At 60.0% G+C, this 18264-nt stretch overlaps 1 protein-coding gene across 3 annotated transcripts; it reads left to right on the top strand.

The window, feature by feature from the left end:
* Window positions 1-8597: 8597 nt before the first annotated feature.
* RNF126 (ring finger protein 126) lies at window positions 8598-18223 on the top strand. Of its 3 annotated transcripts, none has more exons than XM_082620366.1 (9): window positions 8598-8755; window positions 15182-15240; window positions 15484-15547; window positions 15662-15873; window positions 16663-16731; window positions 16806-16875; window positions 17333-17426; window positions 17553-17668; window positions 17749-18223. In XM_082620366.1, the coding sequence occupies exons 1-9, from the start codon at window positions 8681-8683 to the stop codon at window positions 17893-17895; spliced, it is 906 nt and encodes a 301-aa protein (XP_082476492.1). In that variant the 5' UTR covers window positions 8598-8680; the 3' UTR covers window positions 17896-18223. The 3 variants fall into 3 exon arrangements, with proteins under 3 accessions (XP_082476492.1, XP_082476493.1, XP_082476491.1); XM_082620367.1 differs by having other exon boundaries at window positions 8599-8755; window positions 15734-15873; XM_082620365.1 differs by having other exon boundaries at window positions 8599-8755; window positions 15629-15873.
* Window positions 18224-18264: the final 41 nt, after the last annotated feature.

Genomic DNA, 18264 nt, shown 5'->3' with positions numbered 1-18264 from the left:
TGCGCGTCGTGGTCTGCATGTGGTCGCTGGGGTGGCCCCAGTGTGCTCTGGACTCCTGGCCTATCCTCCCTGTCCCTACACGCCCACACACCCGGGGACCTCAGCCCCAGCCAGTTCCCTAATCACACCCCCTGGCCATCCGCCTGGCCACTTGGCCGCTGGAGCCGGTGGGCACGGCTGGGTGTGAGCGCGTGGGGGGATGCGGAGGCTGGTGGGGTGGGAAACAGAGGCAGAGAGGTGTGGCAGAGAGAGACCCCAGAGACACGATGGTCCTGACAACATCGCTGACAGCAATAATCATACCACAAGATTTATACAGTGCCCACGGTGCCTGGCCTTTGCCCCTCACAGGTGAGATTGCACCAAACACCCCAGGCCTTTGCAAACCGTGCCCCCAGGCCACATCAACAACCTGCTGGCTTCTCTCCTCCACGGGTCAGTGCTCCCTGTCCTGGGACACCCTGGAATCCTGGGTTTTCCACAATTTATGATGGCCACATCAGCGTGGGCCTGGGAAGCACTGAGTCTGCTGGGGCCTCAGTGCAGCAGGATGCTTTTCCAATTTTTTTTTTTTTTTTTTTTTTTTTTTTTTGTGGTACGCGGGACTCTCACTGTTGTGGCCTCTCCCGTTGTGGAGCACAGGCTCCGGACGCGCAGGCTCAGCGGCCATGGCTCACGGGCCCAGCCGCTCCGCGTCATGTGGGATCTTCCCAGACCGGGGCACGAACCTGTGTCCCCTGCATCGGCAGGTGGACTCTCAACCACTGCGCCACCAGGGAAGGCCCTGCTTTTCCTATTTTGGAGCTGATCTCTTCGATCTTGGGGGCCTCCCCAATTGTTAGGGCACCCCAACAGGCTCATGGGTCCTGTGCAGCCCCTCTGTGTTTGTGCTTCTGGGAACTAATTAGTGACAATCTGCTGGTAGCAGGGAACTTTTGGGGGTGCTGGAGCCTCAGGTTGACCAAGGCAGACCCAGTCCTGTCCTCGCTGAGCTCATGGTTTGTCAGAGTCATAGACAAGAAAATACATAGAAAAACAAACTAATATATAACTTTAAAGAGTGGAAAATGCTTTTAGGAAAAAAACAAAAATGATTGAGGGCAATTGGTTATCTCACAGGGCCACCTATGCCTCATCGTCCCCCATCCCTGCATCTGCCCCTACCCTGGGTGTAGAAACAGGATCCCTGAAGGCACAGCCCTTCCTCTGCATGCACGAGATCTGCTGCTGGCTGACACCATGCCCAGACCACTTACTCCACCTTAGCTGCCCAGCCTGACCCGTGTCCCCAGGCCAGTGCCAAGGGCCACATTACTTCCTAGCAGCACTGAGGGAGGGCACCCAGCTGTCTCGACCTGGCCTTGGCCTCTGACAGTCCAAGGAGATTCTCCCCTGGTTGGGAAATGGGGCAGGAATGAGACCCTGTGTTCTCAGCAAGGGTGTGCGGGGGCTGGACAGGGTGACCTTGGCTGAGACCTGACCCTACCATGGCTCAGCCACCCCGTCCTGGGCTGTGCAAATAAAAGGGCCATTGTCAGCCTGGCGTGGGTTCGAAACCGAGGCCAGCGGCCAGTGGCCTTCTGCTCCCCAGCCTGGCGTGTCTCCCCAACCCAGAGGCTCTGCACTGGATGACCTCAAACAAGTCATGGCCCTCTTTGGGGAGCCCTCTTCTGAGTATCTCCCATTTGTGCCCTCCTCACCACCCCGACCCAGCCTGCAGCCTGCTTCCTACCCCAGGCGCCTGCCATAAGGTTCCTCTCTAGCCCATACCCATCATGACTCCCCTAGGTCCCTGCTCACCACCCCAGGGAAACCGACAGTGACAGTCCAACATAAACAGAGCTGTGATGGAGGATGCTGTACCTGACCCAGCCTGGGGAGATCAAGGCAGACTTCTCAGAAGAGGAGGACATTTACATTGTTAGATTGAACAGTGGGGGAGGGAAGGGGGGATGGGAAAAGAAGTCATGGTCTGTGTGTGCTACAAGTAAGAGAAAGCCCGAATACAGCCCCCTGAGACATGTGGGTCCCTGGACCCTGTGAATATGTCACCTCCCATGGCAAAAGGACTTTGCAGATAGGATTAAGTTGAGGTCCTTGGGATGGGAGATGATCCTGGGCTATCCAGGTGGGCCCAGTGTCATCACAGGATCCTTGAAAGTGGGGAGCTTCCCCACCGTGGTTGGAGAGATGCAACATGAGAAGGACTTGATCTGCTGTTTTTGGCTTTAAAGAGGGAGGAGGGGGCCTCCGGCCAAGGAATGTGGGCAGCCTCTAGAAGCTGGAAAAGGCAAGGAACAGATTCTCCCCTGGAGTCTCCAGAAAGGAATGCAGCTCTGTCAGTACCTTGATTTTAGCTCAGAGAAACCCATGTTGGACTTCTGACCTCCAGAACTAGAAGAGAAAAATTTGTGTTGTTTCAAGGCCCCAAGTTTGTGTCGATTTGTGACAGCAGCTAATACAAAGGGGTTCAGTGTCGCAGTGATATGGTCCCTGCCTGGCTGGAGACAAACGAGGGAGTGAGCACTGGTGGAAAACGGTCGCAGGACAGAGACCCTAGGAGCAGGAAGGTTTCCAAGGAGGTGACTGAGGTCTGGAGGGAGAAGGAGGCATCTGGTGGAAGCCCAGTGCAGTCTGTGCCACTCTGGCCAAGCCACATGTGACATCTCCATGCCTCCATTCTCTCATCTGTAAAATGGGCACAGATCCCAGTACTGCAGATTTCAGCCAGGACACCAGGGACAATGCCTGGTGCATGGTAGGGGCATGACATGGTGCAGAGATTCTTATTAATTAAGAATGGGTAAGTATTTTGCCATTCCCCACAATGCTGTGAGGCAGGCATCCATTTTACAGAGAGGGAAACTGAGGCTGGAGGAAGGAAAGTGACTTTCGGGTGGGGGCGTTACAAAGCCCCACAAGGTTGAGAATGGAGTCAGTACCAGGTAAGCAAGGTTCCAGGACCCATGTGCTGAGCCCTGAGCAATCAGGATGAGCCCCCAGGTTGTGGCTGGCATCCCTGCTCCAGTTCCAGCACCAGATTTTCCTTTGGGGGATCATCTCCTGCACTCCCAGCTCAAATGTCCCCAAGAGTGGGCACCAACCAAGGCCCAACCACTTAGAATCGTCGGACATTCAGCAAACCAGGAAGAGTCAGCTCTGAGACTTTTGCTGGGAAAGGGACACCCACTTCTTGCCTGAGCTAGAGGGGTGTGAGCCTGGAGCTGCAGGTTGCTTCTGCCAATGGCCAGGGAGAGGCCGGCGCAGTGGGACACTGAGCCAAGAGAGGCAGCAGCAATGCCCTGTGCTGTTTTTGGAGGTCCTGGATCCAGCTGTGCCTGAACTCCGCCTCCCCAATTAGATAAAGCTGGTTTAAGAGGCGTTTCTGTCACTTGCTGTGGACAAAACCAGCTTACAATAAGCCCGTTTACATTTTATTCAAGCGGAGCCTTTAGAATCCAGAGCAGGGGGTTCTGCAGGGGCTGTAGGAATCACACACACACCCTGATGTGCCACTGCGTCCAGGATGCAGGTCATGGCCTGGTCCAGAACGCTCAGGGTCACCCGATCCCATATTACTCAAGCCAGAAGAATGCTTGTGATAGACTCCATATGAACTTAGCATCTGCAGCCCTTGGACTAGACGTGAAGCACTCCAAGCTGTGGGAAGCAAGGCCTTGCTTGTTCCCTAGTGGGGCATACGATGATAACCAAGGCAGCACTGAAGACTCGGCCATGGCAGATAGCATGGGAGATCTCTGAACAGAGCTGGGCATTATAACGCTACCATCATACGCACGGTCCCTGCTCCAAACGCCACCCACGGCTCCCCATAGCCCCCGGATGGAGTCCAGGCTTGCCGGCCTGGGTTTGAAGCCCTTGTTTCTGGGCCTGCTCAATTCATACCCCTTCCCGCAGCTACTTTACCACGATAACCCCGAACGTCCCCACCCCATCCCCTTCCCTACAGGGGACAACGAGATTTTACGCAGGAATCTGGCGGCCACGTTTGCGGCAGAAGGTAGAGCCCGCCCTCAGCCCAGAGGTGAATTCTGATTGGTTGAACAGAGTTGACGAGCTGTCAGGCACAACCATGTGATCCAGCACTGGCCAATGGCCTGTTGGGGGTGGGGTTTCAAGGAAACTCACAAATGCGGCCTGTGTCTGGAGGTGACCCAGTATAGCTTGACGTATGAGTTTCCTGTTTGCTGCTTTAACAAAGTGCCGTAAATTTAGCTGCTGAAAACAGCACACATTTATTACTTCTGGAGATCAGGAGTCCGACAGGAGTCTTACTGGGCTGAAATCAGACGTATTTGGGGGCCTTTATTCTGCGCATCACGGCGCTCAGTATTGTTGAGTGCGTGGCTAGTTTCGCAGACATTTGTTGCTGCATCCCGGCTGTGTTCTTGCTCCTAACACACAGTCGATCCTCCACCAGCATCTTGATTGAGGGATTGCATGGTGGTCTCTGTCCCTGACAGGCTGAGAGGTGGAGGGACCCCACCCCCTTTTCCGGGGGTGGGGGTGGGGCAGCCTTGGTAAAGCCCTGAAAGCTGATTACCCAGTTTGGTAAACGTGCTACTGGTTCAAGTAAGAGAGAGGCCTGCTTTTGGAAGTAGGCCTGGTCGTGTTTGGGATAAAGGGGCGTGGGGGCAGTAACGTTGCCTGAAATTCCACACAGACACAGAGAGAGAGCGAAAAATGTTAACCACTGGGGCGTCTGGGTCAAGGACGCGCGGGGCCCTTTGTATTATTCTTGAAACTTTTCTGCAAGTTAGAAATTGTTTAAAATAACAACTTTTGAGCAGCACTCAAGGGACATTCATCAGGAGAGAGAGAATGGAGGCATCCATCTCCCCCACTGGCTTCCCCATCCCTGTTCTGACGGCTTATTCCTGAAAGATTCTTTGAGCAGGTAGAAATGAAGGAAGTTGGATCTAACATGATGGTGACTACCCTCCTGGGGAATAGCTTGGGGAATATCGGAGGTTCTGGGGCTGCAGGATCCTGGGTCCTGGTCTGGGTATGGGTGACTCAGGGGTCCACGTCAGGCCATTAGAACAGAACTCTGAGGAATTACTGTGTGTGTTTATATCTCCAAACCAACAAATCAAAAATAAAGTTAAAAAACAAACCCATTCCACAAACTAAAACATATGAATTAAAAAGTGAAAAAAAGAGGAAAAAGCACAACTCAAAAAGTATCAACAGAAATAAAAAACAAACAAACAAAAAAGCAAGTGGGGCTTCCCTGGTGGCACAGTGGTTAAGAATCCGCCTGCCAAAGCAGGGAATACGGGTTCGCGCCCTGGTCCGGGAAGATCCCACATGCTGTGGACTAACTAAGCCCGTGCGCCACAACTACTGAGCCTACACTCTAGAGCCTGCGAGCCACAACTACTGAGCCCACGTGCCACAACTACTGAAGCCCGCACACCTAGAGCCTGTGCTCCGCAACAAGAGAAGCCACCGCAGTGAGAGGCCTGCGCACTGCAACAAAGAGTAGCCTCCGCTCGCCGCAACTAGAGAAAGCCCGCGCGCAGCAACGAAGACCCAATGCAGTCAAAAATAAATTAATTAATTAAAAAAAGCAAATGAAAAAATAGAAATAAAAACCACAAACCAACAAATATAAATAAAAAGAAAAAAAGGACATAAGAAAATATTTAAATAAAAGAATAAAAAGCAAACCCAAAAATGCATGAGCAGATAGCAGTGTACTCATACCTGTTGAAATAATGCCTGGTGGAGTGGTGACCTGCCTGCAAGGTGGGTAACAGCACTGCTTTCTCCAGCTCCAAAGCCTCCAAAGGTCCCTCCCAGAGGCTTGATTTGAACCCAAGTCAGTGACTTGGGGGGTGTGTGACATGGTTCTGTCCTGAGGGGTTACCTCATAATCCACTTTCAAAGACTTTTCAAGAAAATGCTGAGAACCTATCAGGAGGCACCTGTGTCTCACTGCACCCCGCAATCAGAGAGCCCTGGGGTGGCCAGGGCACCCCTCACAAATCTGTCCCATCAGTGGCAGCAGCAAGGTGGCCACCAGTCACAAATGGATGCCTGAGGCCTGAGAACCTCAGGAACACTGGATCACACGCAGACAGTGGCCCGATTTCTTGAATTCAGATGCCCCAGTCCCAGGGTGACCAGCAGGGCAAGTAGCCCAGATCCAGAGGTCCAATGGTGGAGTCTGCTATATGACCATGTTTGAGCCTCAGTCTCCTCATCTGTAAAATGGGAGTCTTCATTTTTCCTACATCATGGTGTTTGTATGAGGATTAAATTTCAGGCCTGGCACATCCTGAGCTCTTAGTTTTATAATATACAAAACCCCATATTCTTATTCCCACTGTATCCCCAGCACCCTGCGCGGGCCTGGCACTGAGGTGCTATTGAGCACCTCCTATATGCAGGGTATTGGCTTCACATATTGGGAGACACCACTGATAACTCCTGGATCCAAGAGTGGCTGTGGCGGGGGGAGAGGGAAGAAGGCACTGGGCAGCCGGGTGCAGCAGGAGATGTCCCCCAGGACAGGGTCGGGACAGCCTCATGAGAAGCAGGTAAAGAGAAGGGAAGGTAGGAATGACACTCCCAGCAGAGGGCATGACCAGGCTAATGCCCTGAGGTGGGATACAGATTGGCCCACCAATGGAGGCAAATGAGACTGGGCTGGGGAGGGATGGGAGAGGGGCAGATAAACTCAGGGCAGGCAGCAGGGCCCAGTGAGGAGGTGTTTTGGGTACCCACAGGTGCCCCAAGCCTAATCCAATCTCACAACCCTAAGAGGCAGTTTCTGCCACCTGCCCAGAGAGGTTAAGTGAGTTGCCCAGGACCACAGAACCAGTGTGACTTGGTGGGATTTGAACGCATGCCCGCTGACTCCAAGGCCTCTTGGGCAGTACCTCATAAACTTCTGCAGGATGGGGAATTCCCTGGCAGTCTAGTGGTTAGGACTACGTGCTCTCACTGCTGAGGGCCCAGGGTTCAATTCCTGGTTGGGGAGTTAAGACTCCACAAGCTGCGCGGCAAAACAAACAAACAAAAAAACCCACACCAAAAAAACAAACTTCTGCAGGATGAATGAATGAATATATGTCTTTGGTGTGAAACAAGCCCAGGGCGAGGCATTAACGGCCTGAGGCAAAAGGCCCATCCTGGGGGGTGGGTGGGTGTGTGGGTGTTGCCTGGTTTCCCAGCAACAGGGTTGGGGCGCTCTCTGGTGGTCAGAGCAGGAATGGCTTGGAATCACTGAGCCTTGAGGGGTACAAAATGGCGGCTGGCAGACAAATCCCTGTTCCTAGTTTCTTGACATTCAAGGTCCTTTATACACAGGCTCCAATTTGTAATTCCTTGACACTCGTGCTCCAATGCTCCCTTCAGCAGGAAGCGCAACTCCAACCAACTCCTATTCGTTCTTCAAAGCCCTGGCTCCAATGTCCTCTCCCCTGGGAAGTCCTGTCTGTCTCCCCAGGCTGAACCAAGGCTACCCTAGGGACTCATCCTCCGGCTCAACCTCACGGGGCTGGGGGGCATCTGCAACCAGCTCTGTCTCCTCCAGACATGGAATACTTCAGAAAACCACTTTTATTGCCTGATGAGTCTGTGATTGCCCCTGCTGTGTCCTTGCACCCAGCAAAGGGCCTGGCATACTACAGGAGCTCAGTGAAAGTTTGTCGAGTGGATAAAGAAATAAGTGCATGATTGGCCTGGAACTAACCTCATAAATGACCCTGGCCTGCTGATTAATTTTTTGGGGGGTTTAGGTTTTCTGTCCTCTTCTCACCCGAAGGCATCATGGAAACAAGGCCATACCTGGCAAGCCTCAGACTCTCTTATCCCATGTGCCACACTGAGGCATGGGAGGGCAGCCCTCCTTGATTCAGGAATGGGTCTCCTGTCTGTATGCATTCAACGAATGTTTATCGATTGCCTGTGTGCCAGGCACTGTTCTGAGTCCAGCCGGGAACAAGATACAAAAATCCCTTCTGCTGTGGAGCTGACCCTACAGTTTATCAGGCAGAAATAAGTGCTATTGCGGAGGGCGCCTCAATAGATGGACATTTGAGCAAAGACTTGAAACGCGTGGGTTAGGAAGCCACGCAGGTGTCTTGGGAACGGTGCACCGGGTAGGGGCACAGCCAGTGCAAACGTCCGGAGGGGAGAGCGCTCAGGAGCGTCCCAGGAACAGTGAGGACAGAAAGGTGAGAGAAAGGTGGGACTTGGCAATAAGAGAAATAATGAGGGAAGCGGGGACCTTTCTAGATTTGTAGAAGAGGAGGGGCTCGGCCCCGCCCAAGACCCGCCTTCGGCCTTCCCCGCAGTCTTCGGCCCCGCCCCAACCCCACCCCGGGCCCTGATCCAGGTTTGCCAAGGGTACTCGGCCTCGCCCCCTCAGGACCCGCCCCCCTCTGCCATCCCCACAGCCTGGCCCCGCCCCGGCCCTGCGCCCGCACCTAGTTTGCCCCTCGGCAGCCACCGTCGCCCGGGCCACCGCCCGCCGCGTGCGCCGCCTGCCCCGCTTCCGCCGCCCTTCCCTGTCTCACGCCGTGCGTGCCCTGCGTGCCTTGCGTGAGCGTGCGCGGGAGCGTCGGCCGGCGAGGGAGCAGCAAACGGCCGGTGGCGGGCGGCGCGTGCCGCGCGGGGGGCGGGCGGCGCGGAGGAGGCGGCGGTGGCCATGGCCGAGGCGTCACCGCAGCCCGGACGGTACTTCTGCCACTGCTGCTCGGTCGAGATCGTGCCGCGCCTGCCGGTGAGGCCCAGGCCGGGCGGGCGGGGGCCTTTGCCTCAGCCTGAGGCGAGCTGGCTCGGACGGGGAAACTGAGGTCCCCGCGGAGGGCCCGGAAGCGGGCGGCCCTGATGGCGCAGCGGGGCTGGCTGCCGGGAGGGAACGATGCCGGCCACGAGCGCGGTCGGCGCCGCGGGCGCCTCGTGGGAGGGAGTCGCCGCTCTCCCGGGCCCGACGGCGGCCCGAGCCTGCGTTCTTCTGCCTGCCGGGGGTGGGGGCCTGCACCCAGGTGGGCTCTGCGTCCTCGCCCGGGTGGAGGCCGCGGGAGGGCTGCTCGTGAAAGGCTCGGTTTCCAGACCCCTCAGCCCGGAAGTTCCGAGTCGGTAGGTCCAGGATGGGATCAGTGCCCCCGCTCCCGGCCGACCCTCCCCCGCTGCACGGGTGGAAGACTGAAGGCACGGCGCCCCACGGCGGCCCCGCTCCCGGCATTTGCCGCTCGGCTAGCTCTCGGGGAGCAAGAAGCGGGCGGTGCGGTTGACCAGGGGAAGGAGCTGCAGGTGGCAACGATTGATAGAGCACCAGCTCTCCTTGGTCACCTGGTTGATTTTAGAGCCAGCCTCTTAGTCCTGCCTTTGCAGCTGTGGGCTTCCCTGGGGGAGGCAGGAGGAGTTGGTGGACATTATCCCAGCTTCAGAGGAGAGTGAGCTAGAGTCAGGGTTTGGAGCGGAGAGGAGTGCCTGGGCCCAGGAGGAGAGAAAGGGGAGAGGTGGTGTGGCTTCCAGAGGTAAGGGGCTTGGCGGGGGGGCATAAATCGAAACCCTGGGTGCATGAGCAGACTTGAGGAGCTGAGACTTGCCCCACTCCCCCACTCCAGCGTCCCGGAAGAAGTCCTCCTCCTGCCTCTTCCGGCTCCCTGCGCGCCCCAGCAATGGGTCTGGTTTTCTCAACTGGCAGGAAGGGGCTGGTCGCAGGACAGTCCCCAGCCTGAAGGAGCTGCACGCAGCCCCTCGCAGCTGTTGTGAGCCCCGGACAGGCCCTGGGTCTCAGGCTTACCCCAGAGTGGCCTGTCCAGAGCCATCGGGAAGCCTGGGGCCGAGCAGTCTGTGTTGCTAGCTGTTCTGGCCTCCCGTCCTGGGGCCAGCCTGGGGCCCGGGTCCTGGCCGAGAAGGACCCTGACCTTTTCCGACTGTCACTGGGCTAGCGAGGTTTTTCCTAGTCACAGGATCCAGTGGTGACAAGGTAGCCATGACCTTTGCCCTCCCAGTTTATAGGGAGCCAACGCTGAACAAGCGATTGGCAAATATTTGATCGGGAACGTTGGTAAATTCTGTTAAGCTCAAATAATGGCAGGGAGGGGACCGGCGTGGGGTTTGGGACGGGATTCGAAGAGGCCCAGTAGAGTGGGTGTCTGTTTATGAGTAAGGGGCGCACTTGGTGTTCTCAGGGGCAGGAAGGTGGGCTCTTAACGTGGTGACGTTGGAAGTTCCCCGCCAGCAATTGCGCTTCCCGCCACCACCACCACCCCCTGCCCCCCGCCAGCACGGACTTCTGTTCACGTGAAATTGGCCCTAGGTTGGTGTGCAGTGAGACGCCGGCTGGTGTTGAGCTGCTCCTCCTGACCTGCTGTCGTGGCCCTCTGCCCGCCGGCTTCCTCCCAGCAGCCCAGACGCCCTGGGCCTCGGTCTCCTCGCCTATCAGATGGATTGGCGAGGGCACCGCTGTGCTTGACGGGCGCGCAAGGGCAGGGGGGGCCCGGGAAGCCGGGGAGGCTGGTGCCTGCCTGGAGCGGGCGTGTGGGAGCAGGAACCGGACCGGCTGGCCGACCCGGAGGCCTCTGCGCAGGTGCGCAGGCCCAGACTCGATTTCCCCAGGAAACGGGAGCACCGGGGACGAGGTGGACATGGGGCGTCCGCGGGCGGGGCCCGCGGGTGGGCGGACCAGGTGGCGTTTGGGGTTCAGCCCACCACCACGGGTGGCCTTGTTGAGGCCTGCTGTCCTGTGGATGGCCCCTGCCTTCCTCTCAGAAGTGTCCCTGAGCAGGGTCGGAGGACGGGGACAGGACCTGGCAGCTGCCTCGGAGGGCCATCAGGGTGAGGAGAGAAGGCCCGTGTGCTTCCCCAGCCTTACACACCTGCACCTACTTAGTCCTCCACACAGAGCCGCTGGGGAGCAGGCCGGGCCCCCGCCCGCCCGGCAGCGTGCTGTGCCTCTGCCGAGGGCGCCCATTTTCCCCGCTGCTGCCGAGGGCGCCCATTTTCCCGCTGCTGCTGAGGCCCAGGGAGGCTCAGCTCCGGGCCTGAAGTTGAGACCCAGGGGCCCAGAGATGAGGGCTGCCCCACGGGGCCGACCCAACGGCTGCTCCAGAGACAGCCGGTGCAGCGCAGGGCGGGAGTCTGGGGATGCAGCAGGGGGCTGAGCCCCGGAGGGGTGGCTGGACGAGGGGCGCCAGACAGAGCCACACCGTGGGGCTCCCCGGCTGCACCTCCAAGCCTCCCGGCGCCGTTGGAGGCTGAAGTGAGGCGCACCCCCGGCAGGGTGGCCCCACGTGTCACACCGATGGGAGCTTGCCGGCACTCAGCGGGCCCCAGGCAGGTGATGCGAGGCCCTGGGACGGGTGCAGCACCCGGCATTCAGCAGCATGCGTGGGGCTCACAGACGCTGGGGGCGACAGAGGAGCAGGAATGCGCTTTGCGGGGCAGCTGCTAAGACGCAGAAGAGAGTGCTGTGGGGAGGGAGCACTTGCCCACGGGGTCTGGGTGGGCCCCTGGGCCCAGTGACATCTGAGGAGGGTTGCCCCTGGGGGCTGGTGAGCCCAGGCTGGGAGCATGAGGGGCTACAGGGGTGTGGGGAGTCTCGTCACGTCTGTGTCTGGACCTGAGCTCACATATCTCCTGCAGCTCTGTGCCCCAACCCTTTCTGGGGGCCCTGGGCCCGCCAAGGCCAGCGTCTCTCCAGCTCCCACCTCATGGTCCCCGGCTTCACCACACGCGCCTGGCCGGGGACCTTGGGTCTGCACGTGGTGTGAAGGGGCGCGTGAAGGGTGAGGCCTGTCTCTGAGGGCCCCAGCTGGCCGAGCACAGGGAGCAAACGCTCAGTAGATGTAGCACTTGCTGTCTCGCCGTCTGCCAGTCGGCCGCTGTTGCCGTGGTGATGATGACAGGATGGCCCCTTGCCGGCCATCTCCTCAACACGAGGAGTCTTTGGCTAGGAACAGGTGCTCACGAGCTAGGGTCCTGCCCTGTGGGGGGCGAGCACTCCATCCTGGGGTTTCCACCGCCTTTATTACACGGTGATGTAATACAAGTCTCAGGGACACGCCCTTGGAGAAGAGCATGGGAAGACCAGGGTCTGGGCCTTCCCCACCGCCTGCGAGCAGAACCCGGGACCCTGCCTGAATCCCTGGGTGCAGGGCGATCGCTGCTCAGTCAGGCCACTCAGTCTCAGGGCGTGGGGCTCTCCGAGGGTGGAGGGCGCAGAGCAGGGCCTGACCACAGCCAGCACTGAGCCGCAGGACAGCCGCGGCTGCCGGATTCCAGAGCCTGGGGTTGAGGCCACCCTCCGTTTGCAGATGGGGAGACCGAGGCTTGCAGCCGGGAGGTGATGTTTGAGCAGACCCAGCTTCCAAGAGGGAGCAAGCCAGGTAGATATCTGCTCGGATCGAGGGGACACAGGGGACAGGGGATGGCAGAGGCCCAGAGATGGGTGGAGCTGGGAGTGGGCGTGGCCGGGCTGGGTTGTTCAGGGGCTGCAAGGTGAGGTGGGGAGCACTTGGGTTCAGGGAGACACAGGGACCCCAGAGAATGGCGAGGTGACAGGCTCTCAGGCACCCAGGAGCAGTGGCGAGCCTCAAGAGTGGAAGGGGGGTGCCCGATCTCCAGCAGGGTGTGGCGACGGCCCCGCCCTGGCTCTTCTAGGCTCACCCTGGGGCAGGGTGCGGGCCTGGGGCGGGCAGGGTGCGGGCCTGGGGCAGGCAGGGTCCCCAGGAGAGAGAGAGAGACGCTTCTCACGGGGGTTCTGCCAGGCTCCAGTGAGGTTCTGGACCTGCCTGCTGAGCCAGGTCAGACCCTGGTGGTGTGGGCAGGCCAGAGTCCTAGCTTGGCTGTGAGCTTGTGTTCAGGGGCCGTCTGGTTCCCAGCTTCCTAACCTCGGTCACCACAGACTCACCTGCAGCCACGTTTGCCTGTGTCCATTGCCCTCCCCCCGGGGGCTCCCGGAGGGGGGTGAGAACCGTGGTCACCAGGTCACCCATCACAAAGCCTCCTGTGGCCACGTTTTGCACCCTGTGAAACGTTGAAATAAACAACAGGTTGAGGGCTGGCTGGGGGGCCTTAGGAGGAGCCCCTGAGTGATGTCCCCGCTGGCTCTGGAAATCCCACGCCAGTGACAACTGTCGTGGCCACTTACTGTTTAGGGGAGCCTCCCCTGGGCCCCTTGCCCCTGCTCAGGAGGGCAGAGCGCTGCCATCCCTGTCATTTCTGGCTCAGCGTTATTGCGATACACTCCACCCATTTAAAGCGTACACGTTGGTGTGTTCAGTCCACTCAGAGTCCTGAAGCCAGCAGTCACCTCTGTCCAAGTCCAGAACATTCCGTCACCCCAAACAGAAGCCTTGTGCCCATCAGCTGTCACCCCAGCCCCTGATAGCCACTAGTCCACTCCCTGTGTCTGTGGATTGGCCTGTTCTGGACGTTTCCCATCAATGGAATCACACACCGTGTGTCCTTCTGTGTCTGGCTTCTCTTACTGAGCATCGTGTTCTCAGGGTCCGTCCACGTGGTAGTGAGTGTCGAGGCTTCCCCCTTTTACGTGGCTGCGTGATGCTCCCGTGTGTGGAGGGACCATGTGGTGTTTATCCGTCATCCACTGGTGGACACTTAGGTTGTGTCCGCCTTTGGCTGCTGTGGACGTGTGTCTCCGTTGCCCCTGGTGGGCGCCTGGCAGTGGAATCAGGGCCGTGGGGTGACTGACTGTTTTCCGAGGATGCTGCCCCGTCTCATGCCCCCACCGGCCGTGGAGGGGCTCCGATTTCTCCAGCTCCTCCCTGCACTGGTCCTTGCCGGCTTTGTGGGTCCAGCCGTCCGGGCAGGTGTGAAGTGTGTCCCGCTGGTTTCGGGTTGTGTTTCCCTGTTGCCTGTGTTGTGTGTCTGTTCTTGGCTTGTTGCCACTTGTCTATCTGGGAGAAATGTCCGTTCTGATCCTCTGTCCGTTTTTTTTTTTTTTTTTGAAGTTTTGAATTTTATTTATTTTTTTTATGCAGCAGGTTCTTATTAGTTATCCATTTGATACATATTAGCGTATGTATGTCAATCCCAATCTTCCAGTTCATCACACTACCATTCTCTCTGGCCGTTTTTTAACCAGGGTGTTTGTCTTTTTGTTGTTGAATTGTGAGAGTTCTGTAGGTATTCTGGATACAAGTCCCCATCACCTGTGCAGCTCCAGCAGCCCTCCCCGTGGCTCAGACAGTGTCCTCTGATCCTCGACCTCCCTTTGCTTTCTGGAGCGGGGCAGGTGGGGGGACACGGTATGCACCGTGGTGGTCCCGCCGTCCGCAGGGTGGGCCATGCCCGCTGCACCCCGGCGTCGCTTCCCGCAGAGGGTGGCAAGGCCAGCGGTGCCCTCTGCTCCCGGGAACCATGCCTCTCCCCGTGGGTACGCGGCTGGCCTCGGGTGGAAGGACCTCACGCTCGCGGCTCAGCTCCCTGTTTGTGTGACTTTGGGACGTGTGGCCTGGGCCCGGTTCTGGGCCTGAGTGGCGGCTTTGGTGCTCAGATGTCTTGCCGTCCCTGGGGCGGGTCCCCCTCTCCGCTTCCTTGGAACATCATGGTCTCTGCCCGCTGGCTGTCCGGCCTGGGGAAAGCGAGGGCTGGGAGGGCAGGTGGCCGGTGTGGATGGAGTCAAGCTCCAGCCTGGTGTCATGGGCTGCGTGCTGGGGCTGCCAGAATGTTCCGCAGGCCGGTTCCTCTGCCTGGGTGGTGCCTCCCACCCTCAGTGGCCACCTTCCTGGGAGCGGATCTGTTCCGAGGCCCAGATAGTCCTGGAGCCCCGCTAGTCACTCTCCCAGCCCTCCTTTTTGTGCGTGTGTGGGTGAGGGTGTCACAGAACATTCTCGTGTCCCCCAAGTTGGGAGAGTTCGCTGAACCCATGTCAGCTAGCTTGTTGATGGATGCGGCTGACTGGAGGCCCCGAAACTGTGACTTCTGTCACTGTGGGGAGCACTGGCTGATGGACTCGGGGACATGGGAGGTCGAGGAGGCCACCAGAGAGCTCGGAGCCCACCTGCGAGGGGAGTATCGGAGGGTGTAGCCACGGTCAAGGGCATCTGTGCGCCAGCCCTGCCCGGGGCGGCCCGGCCGGACCTGGCGGGTTCCCGCCCAGGGCCTTGAGATGACGCCCATGCTGGCCCTACCTCAGCCCCGAGATCACACTCGCTGCCCTCTCCTCCCGCAGGATTACATTTGTCCAAGATGCGAGTCTGGCTTTATCGAGGAGCTTCCGGAAGAGACCAGGTAAGGCTGCCCCCGGCACAGACCCCCGGCCCGAGGGTGCGCTGGCCAAACCTGGTAAGGGGGACGGGGGGCCGTGATGAGGGCCGGCGGCTAGACCTGGGTGGGGGGTGGGCTGGACCCCCACCCTTAGTTTCCTCAGCCTCCTGCCTTGGGCCCTGGGCAGGGGCTGCGGAAGGCGGCCTGAGGCCCATGGGTACGGGGGTCCCGCCTTTGTCCCGCTGCTGACGGCGCCTGTCCTCCCAGGAGTGCAGAGAACGGCTCGGCCCCCTCCACAGCCCCCGTGGACCAGAGCCGGCAGCCGTTCGAGGTGAGCGGTGAGCGGTGGCCTCTCTCCCCGCCCCCCCCCTCCGCGCCCCCATCCACGCGGTCACGGCCCTCCTCTCCGCAGAACGTGGACCAGCCCCTGTTCACGCTGCCGCAGGGCTACGGGCACTTTGCTTTCGGCATCTTTGACGACAGCTTCGAGATTCCCACCTTCCCCCCCGGGGCACAGGCCGACGACGGCAGGGACCCCGAGAGCCGGCGGGAGAGAGAGCAGCACTCCCGGCACCGGTATGGCGCCCGGCAGCCCCGCGCCCGCCTCACCGCGAGGCGGACCACCGGCCGGCACGAAGGCGTCCCCACGCTGGAAGGGTGAGGGGGCCCGGGGGCGGCCGCGGGCGGGACGCTCCGGGCTTCGAGCCCGCCCCACCCCGCTCAGGCAGAGCAGCCAGCTATCCTTCCAGGAGGTTCTGTGGGCACGGAGGTGTGGGTGCTGGCTCAGGGGCCGTCCCCTGGGCAGGGCGGTTCCCCAGTGGGTCCGGCTGGCCCGAGGAGCAGCTGTGTGCCCACTGCCTGTCTGCCCCCCCCGCCCCCCATCATCCTTCTCAGAGGGGCCTCCGCCCCGTGGGCATCTTCATCTGCTGAGATGCGCAGGTCCACGCCCAGACGAGCCGTCCCGGGTGCAGGCGAGCAGCGGTGTGCGGTGTCTGGTGTCCCTGCCCCTCCCGTGTGCGGGATCGTGAGGACTGGTGGACCTAGTAGGACCCTAGTAGGACCTCCCAGCCCTGCAGGAGACGGGGCTGAGCTTTCGTGCGTCTTTGTAGATGGAACTTGACTGCAGGTAGGCCGAGGCCTGTCCAGCTCAGGACACCGCCTGGCTCACTGTGACCTCAGCCGGCACGTTTCAGGGCCGCCGCGAACAGCCGGGCTGATCCCACGGTTCCTCAAGCCCCTGGGATCTCCCACGGTGCTTTCCCCAGTTTGCAAAATGAGAGTTGGATGCAGTTGTGCATTGACAGGCGCCATGCAGGCCTCAAGGAGACCCTGCCTTTGGGCACCTTTCGTGTTTGGTTCTTATTATTACCAGTTGAAAAGCCAGCCCCTTGACGCTGGCCCCTCCCTGGGAGGGTGCTAACCTTGGGCCTGGCTGCTCTGTTCCAGAATCATCCAGCAGCTGGTCAACGGCATCATCACCCCAGCCACCATCCCCAACCTGGGCCTGGGCCCCTGGTGAGTAGGTGGGGGGGTCCCCCTGTGCCCTGTCTGGCCCCTCTGCCACTTGAACCCCAGACTTCTTTGCCCAGGGGCGTCCTGCATTCAAACCCAATGGACTACGCCTGGGGGGCCAACGGCCTGGATGCGATCATCACACAGGTACAGGGGCCTCCCTGGGGCTGGCACTGGGCACGACGACTTTACAGGCCCGTGTTCCCTGGAGGACGGGGTATCGTCTCCCACGTCCACGTCCCTGGTGGCACTTGTGAGGTGGGGACATGACCACCTTGGGGCCTTCCACTGAGTATTTTGTCACTGGCGCCCGGTCCCCTGGTTGTAGCCGAGCGAGGAGTTAGGGAGGTGCCTCGGCCCTGGGAGGTGCCTGCCGGCCCCAGCTGTGAAGGGACGCTCACTAGATGAGCAGAAGAGTGGGCAGAAACCCGGGGCTGGGCCTCCTGGGGGCAGCTGACCTCTGACCCCCGAGGGGGTCGGGCCTGGACAAACGGGGCCTCGGTGCTTTTGCAGGTAACCCAGCCTTGCATTTCAGAGCCCCATGGGGCGAGGGCCCTGCCCGCCCGCCAACAAGCTCCCGGCACTCTGGCCTCTTGTCTTTCAGCTCCTCAATCAGTTTGAAAACACGGGTCCCCCACCCGCAGACAAAGAGAAAATCCAGGCCCTCCCCACCATCCCCGTGACCGAGGAGCACGTAGGTACGCGCCCGCGCCCAGCCTTCTCAGCGGTCCGGAGGCCAGTGTGCCCTCCATCCCCTGGGACACCTTTGGCGGGGGCTGCAGAGAAGCCCCCCTGAGAGCCCTGCGGCCTGCCCATTCCCACAGGCTCCGGGCTGGAGTGCCCCGTGTGCAAGGATGACTACGGGTTGGGTGAGCGCGTGCGGCAGCTGCCCTGCAACCACCTCTTCCACGACGGCTGCATCGTGCCCTGGCTAGAGCAGGTGAGTGGCGGGCCGGCCCGGGACCCTCCCCGCCCCGCCCGCCTCTGAACGGCTCCCCTCTCCCCTCTGTCCCCGTAAAGCACGACAGCTGCCCCGTCTGCCGAAAGAGCCTCACAGGACAGAACACGGCCACCGACCCCCCGGGCCTGGCAGGCGTGAGCTTCTCCTCCTCCTCGTCCTCCTCCTCCAGCTCGCCTGGTAACGAGAACCCGACCAGCAGCTCCTGAGCATCCCGGCCGGCCCCCAGGGTGAGCACCGGGCCGTGGGCTGGGACTGCGGACGCCGCGGCACCCCCCCCCCCCGCACCCCTCGCGCCCACGGACTGCGGTGCTGCCGGGCCCACCGCGGCACAGGCTTGGAGGACCCGCTCCTCCCGGCTGCGGAGGGAGCCCGGCCTCCCCAGGGCCGGGCCGGGCCGGGCTGGGCACCTGCCGCCCGGGGTGTCTGACTCCCTTCCTGTTTGTCTCTGACCTCACCCTCTACGTGTTCGACGGCAGAAAGGTTTTTATAATTTTAAATTATTACTGGTTTGAAATAAATGGACGTTTGAGCTCACTCGCGGCCCTGCATGATCTGTGGAGAGACAGGGTGGAGTC

The sequence above is a fragment of the Mesoplodon mirus genome (assembly GCF_964341445.2).
Source record: "Mesoplodon mirus genome assembly, chromosome: 5".
In the NCBI taxonomy this organism is placed as follows: Eukaryota; Metazoa; Chordata; class Mammalia; order Artiodactyla; family Ziphiidae; genus Mesoplodon; species Mesoplodon mirus.
Note: the sequence above shows the minus strand (reverse complement) of the source record. Positions and strands in the feature narration are given on the sequence as shown.